General features: G+C 49.1%; 1 protein-coding gene across 1 annotated transcript in view; it reads left to right on the plus strand.

Moving 5' to 3' along the window:
* The window catches only part of Slc6a1 (solute carrier family 6 member 1), a 35,052-nt gene extending 30,329 nt beyond the window's left edge, over positions 1-4,723 (plus strand). The window contains exons 14-16 of the mRNA XM_005365028.2: positions 1,423-1,523; positions 1,906-2,073; positions 2,533-4,723. Coding sequence (XP_005365085.1) covers positions 1,423-1,523; positions 1,906-2,073; positions 2,533-2,637 — 374 coding nt within the window. The 3' untranslated portion in view covers positions 2,638-4,723. The remainder of the gene's footprint in view (positions 1-1,422; positions 1,524-1,905; positions 2,074-2,532) is intronic.
* Positions 4,724-5,974: the final 1,251 nt, after the last annotated feature.

The following is a 5,974-nucleotide window of genomic DNA, read 5'->3' on the forward strand; positions in this document are numbered from 1 at the left end:
CCATCCATCATCCATCCATCCATCCATCCATCATCCATCCATCATGCATCCATCCATCCATCATCCATCCATCATGCATCCATCCATCATCCATCTATCATCCATCCATCCAATCACTGTTCATTAATGACATCTTGACTACTAACCCTCTATTTTGCCTTCGAAACACGTCCACAAGCTTAGTTAACACAGGTGCTAGCTACCCTGTTTAGAAGTGTGACTGAGACAGTTGCATACACTCATTTAAAATGCAAGCCAAGGGCTGCAGAGGTGGCTCAGAGGTTCAAAGCACTTGCTGCTCTTGTAGAGGATCTGGGTTCAGTTCCTGCACCCTCCCCTCATGGAGTCTCACAACCTCCTGTTCTAGGGACCCAGTTTTTTTCTTCTGGCCTCGATGGACATGGCACGAGCATGGTGCAGCATACATGTAGACAAACACTAATACACGTATGATAAAAATAAGTAAATCTTAAAAAATAAAATGCAAGCCATCATGGTTTCATAAATTTGAGGATAAAAAGATTGGTTCGAAATTTTATTAGCGGGCTGGCAAGATGCCTCAAAACACTTGCCACCAAGTCTGGCCACCTGAGTTCAAGCCCCTGGGCCTACCTGTGGGATGAGATAAGAGACTCCCCAAGTTGTCCTCTGACTTCCCCCTGTGCCTCACGACTCACAAACAAAATAAATAAATGTGGGGGGGGGAATTTTATCTGAAAAACTATACAATTTTTTAATGATTGCAAGACTATGTGTTGCTATTATTCCAGGTGTGAACTATTTTAGGACAAATCACAGAGGGAAAATCTAAGTTATTTGTTTCTTGATGGACCAAAATTCCCCAAATGACTGCCTAGGAGTCCAGAGATCAAAGAATGTCTTTCCCAAATGCCAACTCTCTCAGCAGGATGTGCCTTCTGAAAGAGCCCAGCACTGGCCCCCTCTTCCACCTGCACCCCATCACCCTCTCCCCACACTCTGCCCTCTTCCCTCCTGATGGGTCTCCCTGCTCTGTGGCTTTCCACAGTGAGCATGGACCTGCTCCTTTCTGAGGGCTCCAGGTTTTTCTTTTATTGTCATCGATTTACTAAATGTGGACTTTCTTCACAATCAGTTTCTCACAGTAAGACCACCAGGGGGAAATGTGCCCCCTGGCAAAGCCACTGAAGGCATAGTTTGAACAGGCGTCTGTGGGTGGGGTGCTAGGCAGGCCTGTCTTTATGTATCCTCCTACTTCATATTCTGGTGCTATACAATTGAGTAAAACCAAAGCATGTGTCCCATGTAAGAAACAAGGGCACTGGGGTTTAAAGAAGTGAGGGACTTGCTCACAGCCACACCTGGAAGAGGTGGTCTCATGGGGTCCTAGACCATGGTCCTGGAAGCTCTCCCCTGCCTTCCACTCTTCCTCTCATGTCACAGGTGTCAACAGATTCTATGACAACATCCAGGAGATGGTGGGTTCCAGACCCTGCATCTGGTGGAAGCTGTGCTGGTCCTTTTTCACACCCATCATTGTGGCGGTAAGGATGAGGCTTGACTAGCCACCGTTGCCCTGAGTCACTGAGAGAGAACCGAGCTCGCCCAGCTCAGCCTAACCCAGGAGTCCAGGTTCCTAAAGCAAAGAAGCTTCTCTTCCTCGGAAAGTCTCATTCCCTCTTGAGGGACGCTGAGGTCCTGAGAACTCTGGCAGGGGCACCTCAGGTCCTTGAGATGGGGACTGGGCCGCTGCCTATGTTGTGTATAAGATCATGGTGTCCTTTAGGCAGGGGCCCCTCTGCAGGGTTTTTTCCCAGAAAGGCACTGTGGGTGTCTCACCTACAGTGTCGGGATAGCTGCGGTGGAGGTAGGGCCTTGCTGGGTCCAGCCCTAGGGACTGACTGTCATGCCCTTCCCCATCCACAGGGCGTGTTTCTCTTCAGCGCTGTCCAGATGACACCGCTTACCATGGGGAGCTATGTGTTCCCCAAGTGGGGCCAGGGTGTGGGCTGGCTCATGGCCCTGTCCTCCATGGTGCTCATCCCCGGGTACATGGCCTACATGTTCCTCACCCTAAAGGGCTCTCTAAAGCAGGTAAGCCCTTCTGCAACTTGGGGGGCTCAGGATCTACTCGGGAAGGCCCGAGTTGACAAGTCAGTGCCATTTAGAGTGACAGAGTACACCTCTGAGGCACTGGGGACCTGCCTGGGTGGAGTAGGATTCGGGTGGCCTCCTAGAAGCCTGAACATAAGCCAGACTAAGTGGTAGAAGCAGAAAGAATATTCTTAGGAGGGTAGGATGGGAAGTTTGTACAAAGGTCAAGGGATCAAAATGCCCTGAGGTGAGCTGGAGGGAGGTCAGTGTGGCATCAGGGGACCAGTGTGGAGCTTCTGGGTCATGCAGAAGAGAATACGGTGTTCTGGCCGGGTATCCTCCACCGTGTAGGACATTTGGCTCTCTACTGAGGAGACTGGAGCTGGGTTTGGTGGAGGAAGGAGGGATGGAAGGGGCTGGTCCCCACTATAAGGAGCCTCACCACCACCCTGCCCACAGCGCCTCCAGGTCATGATCCAGCCCAGTGAAGATATCGTGCGCCCCGAGAATGGTCCTGAGCAGCCGCAGGCTGGCAGCTCAGCCAGCAAGGAAGCCTACATCTAGGGGTGCAGCTCCCTCATCACCCCAACACTGGCACCCTGGCCTGGCAGTACCCACACCCCTTGAAGACTGAAGATGCTCTCTGTCTCCACCTACCTCAAGGGGCGGGTCCAAACATCATCACCATGCAGAGAGGGGAGATGGGGGACCGTGTGCTCTGGGTGGACCCTGCATGGCCATCCACCCCTGGGGGCTTTCCCAGAGGCCTGGTGACTTTTCCCTCAGGCCCCACAACAGGAGCGGGTGGCTTTGTAACTGCCACAGTAGCTCATGTTTATGCTACCAGAGAGGGTGACAGCTGAGGCCACACACTCCTGGCTTGTAGTCATATTCAGACTGTTGTCCTATGCCCCAACCATAGACTGTTATCCAGACATTCCTGTCCACGTTGGCTCTGAACTGGTCATTTTGTTCGTGCCCCCTGGGAGCCGGTCTCTTTCCTTCTCACTTTCTCCTTCCCGAGGCAGCTTCCCAGATCCACCCCTAGACAGACACCTCGGAGCAAAGCGGAGAGGGTCCTCTGTCCCTGTGACCCTGTGACCCGGGCAGCTCAGTGTCTCTTGTCCCACCTCCCCAGGTGACATTAACAGCAGCCGCCTATCCAGAAGGGCCCTGTGTGCTGAGGAGAATTTAAAAAAAAAAAGCCACAAGCACAATTGGCTTTTTTTTTTTTTTGGTCACCATTCCAGGACTTTCCCCAAGTGGGAGCTGTGGTCCTTCTGAGCTGCCCAGTTTTGCACAAACAATGGCCAAGGAAACCAAGGTGAAGGTTCTGTTTAAATCAGGACGAATCCAGCTGGCCCTGGTTTCCCTCTTAGATTGTCACTGCCACTCAGTTCTGCCGTCCCTCCTCACCTTTCTGAAAACTCCTCAGATGCTGATGACCGTTAATGGAGGAGGGTTTATCCAGAGACTGCCCACCCTACCCCGACACTGAGCTTCCCTTGTTAACGTCACACGTCCCTTCTGGCCTTGGGCTCTGTGTAGGTGAAGCCAGTGGAGACAATTTCTGGAAAGCTCCAGCAGCTCAGCCTCTCTCCTCTGCAGAGAGGATGGGCTCCCATGTAGCAACTCGTATGTCGTGTCCCGTAGCGCCTTAGCTCAATAGCTCACAAACTGTGTTTATGACTAATCCTTAATAACTATGGTGAATAACTGTGACCGTGGGTTTTCCTTTGAATCTCTTGTCATTCTCATCCAAAAGTGACCAGCACATCAGTTTCTTGCAATAAGCTATCTCCCTCAGAACATTAAGCACACTGTAGAGAATGCAAACACGTATGCACATAGAAAAGCACACACATGCACACCCCTCCTCACATGTGGCATTTAGCGTCCCGTGTGATACTGTGTAGGCAATCGACCAGTTCTTCTCGAGGACGCCTGTAAAGGGGTCGCGTGGTTAAGGAGTCTGCCTGCCCGGTGGAGACTCTGCTTGCACAGGTGTCTGTCCTCAGAGTCCAGGGTGTGGCATGCAAGGACCCTCCACTGTGTCTCGTGGCCCCATCCTTCCTCCCTCCTGTGTATGAAGCCCTTTAGGATGAGGGCAGGAAATTTCCTTCTTGCTGCTTGTTGTTCTTAGATGTGAAACTGAGAACGAGTCTTTCTGAGATAAATGCAGTATATTTCATGTGTGTAAGCACCTCTGAGATGTTTGGCAAGAAATCCCCCGATTTCCACCCAAACTTACCTTATAGAGCACAACATTAAAGGTCGTACAATTACTGTGAGAACTGTGACTATGTGTAACTTTTCTTTTTTAGTTTTTGCCCAGAGGGAAAAAAAGATAATTGTATTATCATATATGCTTTTTTTTTGCAATAAGGATTTATTCTCAGACACCAAGTAAATTTATCTCTATATAAAAAGTATATGTAATATATGACTATTCAGACTATATACAGAGCCTGTTTTAAAAAAATTTACAGTATTATTTAGTAAAATTATCTGTTCTATGGACCAAATGTAAAATATTTATACATGAAGATGTGTTTTAAATGTCTATAAATGATATCACAACTAGAGCACGGGCGTTGTGTAAGTTTCTAAGACTTTAGAAGAAAAATAATAAAGGTTCTATGATATTCACTGTATTAGTTACTTTTCTTTTGCTGTGGCCACGACCAAAACAACTTTTAGAAAAAAAGGGTTATGGGGCTTGTGGTTTCAGAGGAATAAGAGTCCAGCATGGCGGGGAACCAGTAGGCATGGTGGCAGGAGCGGGAAGCTAAGGCTTACATCTTGAACCACATTCACAAAGCAGAGCGTGCAAACTGTAAGTAGGCGAGGCTGTTTACTCCCAAAGCCCATCCCCCCAGCGAGGCCCCTCCTCCAGCAAGCCATCCCCCAGTGAGCACCTCTTCCAGCAAGCCATCCCCAGTGAGCACCTCCTCCAGCAAGCCATCCCCCAGCGCGCACCACCTCCTGTAAGTTTGTACCACCTAAACTTCCCCAAGCAGCACTACCAGCTGGGCACCAAGAGTTCAAATGCTAGAGACTCTGGGAGATAGTTCTCTTTTCTTTTTCTGTTTTTAATTTGTGTATTCATTCATTTGTTCATTTATTATATATGAGTGTTCTGTCTACATGTGCAGCTGCATTCCGGAAGAGGGCATCAGATCCAATTACAGATGGTTGTGAGCCACCATGTGGTTGTTGGGAATTGAACTCAGAACCTCTGGAAGAGCAGCCAGTGCTCTTAACCTCTGAGCCATCTCTCCAGCCCTGGTAGTACTCTTTTCAAACCACCACACCTACTGAAGACCTTCGTCTCTTAGGGGCGGGAGCATACAATAGTCTCTTTCCTTGACACAACACAACAAGGACACAAACTAACTCTGTCCCAGACCAAGAGAGATTTGGGCTCAAAGTCCACTTGAGTGAATCTGGGCTTCCCTCAAAGACTGAGCAACACAAGGAGGAAGTCACGGGGAGCTGTGTAGCGGAACCACACTCAATTGTATCAACCAAATAAAGATCTAAGCTGGAGGATGATCAGAAGCACATCTGGGTCATTGACTTGATGTGTTCTTCAGAATTGTAATTTTTTAATCGCATTTAGAAAAATGTGAGTTTGGCAGAGATGTTGCAAGAATAGCTAGACTGGACTCCAAGCTATGCTTCATCCGGGGCACAACAGTTGTAGGCATGCCATATTCTCTGACTCTACTCCACCCCACCCCTGCTACCTCCTTCTTCCCTCCTCTGTCAATCAAATCAGTCTGGGCTGAGAAACGTCTATGACTAACACGGAACAAGGGGCTTACTAAGGGATATAGTCCTTAGATAATTATGAGAAGGGTTGGGAAATAAGAGCTTCAAATGGGGGGGGGGGGGCTCG

The sequence above is a fragment of the Microtus ochrogaster genome, unplaced genomic scaffold (genome assembly GCF_000317375.1).
Source record: "Microtus ochrogaster isolate Prairie Vole_2 unplaced genomic scaffold, MicOch1.0 UNK1, whole genome shotgun sequence".
Classification (NCBI taxonomy): domain Eukaryota; kingdom Metazoa; phylum Chordata; class Mammalia; order Rodentia; family Cricetidae; genus Microtus; species Microtus ochrogaster.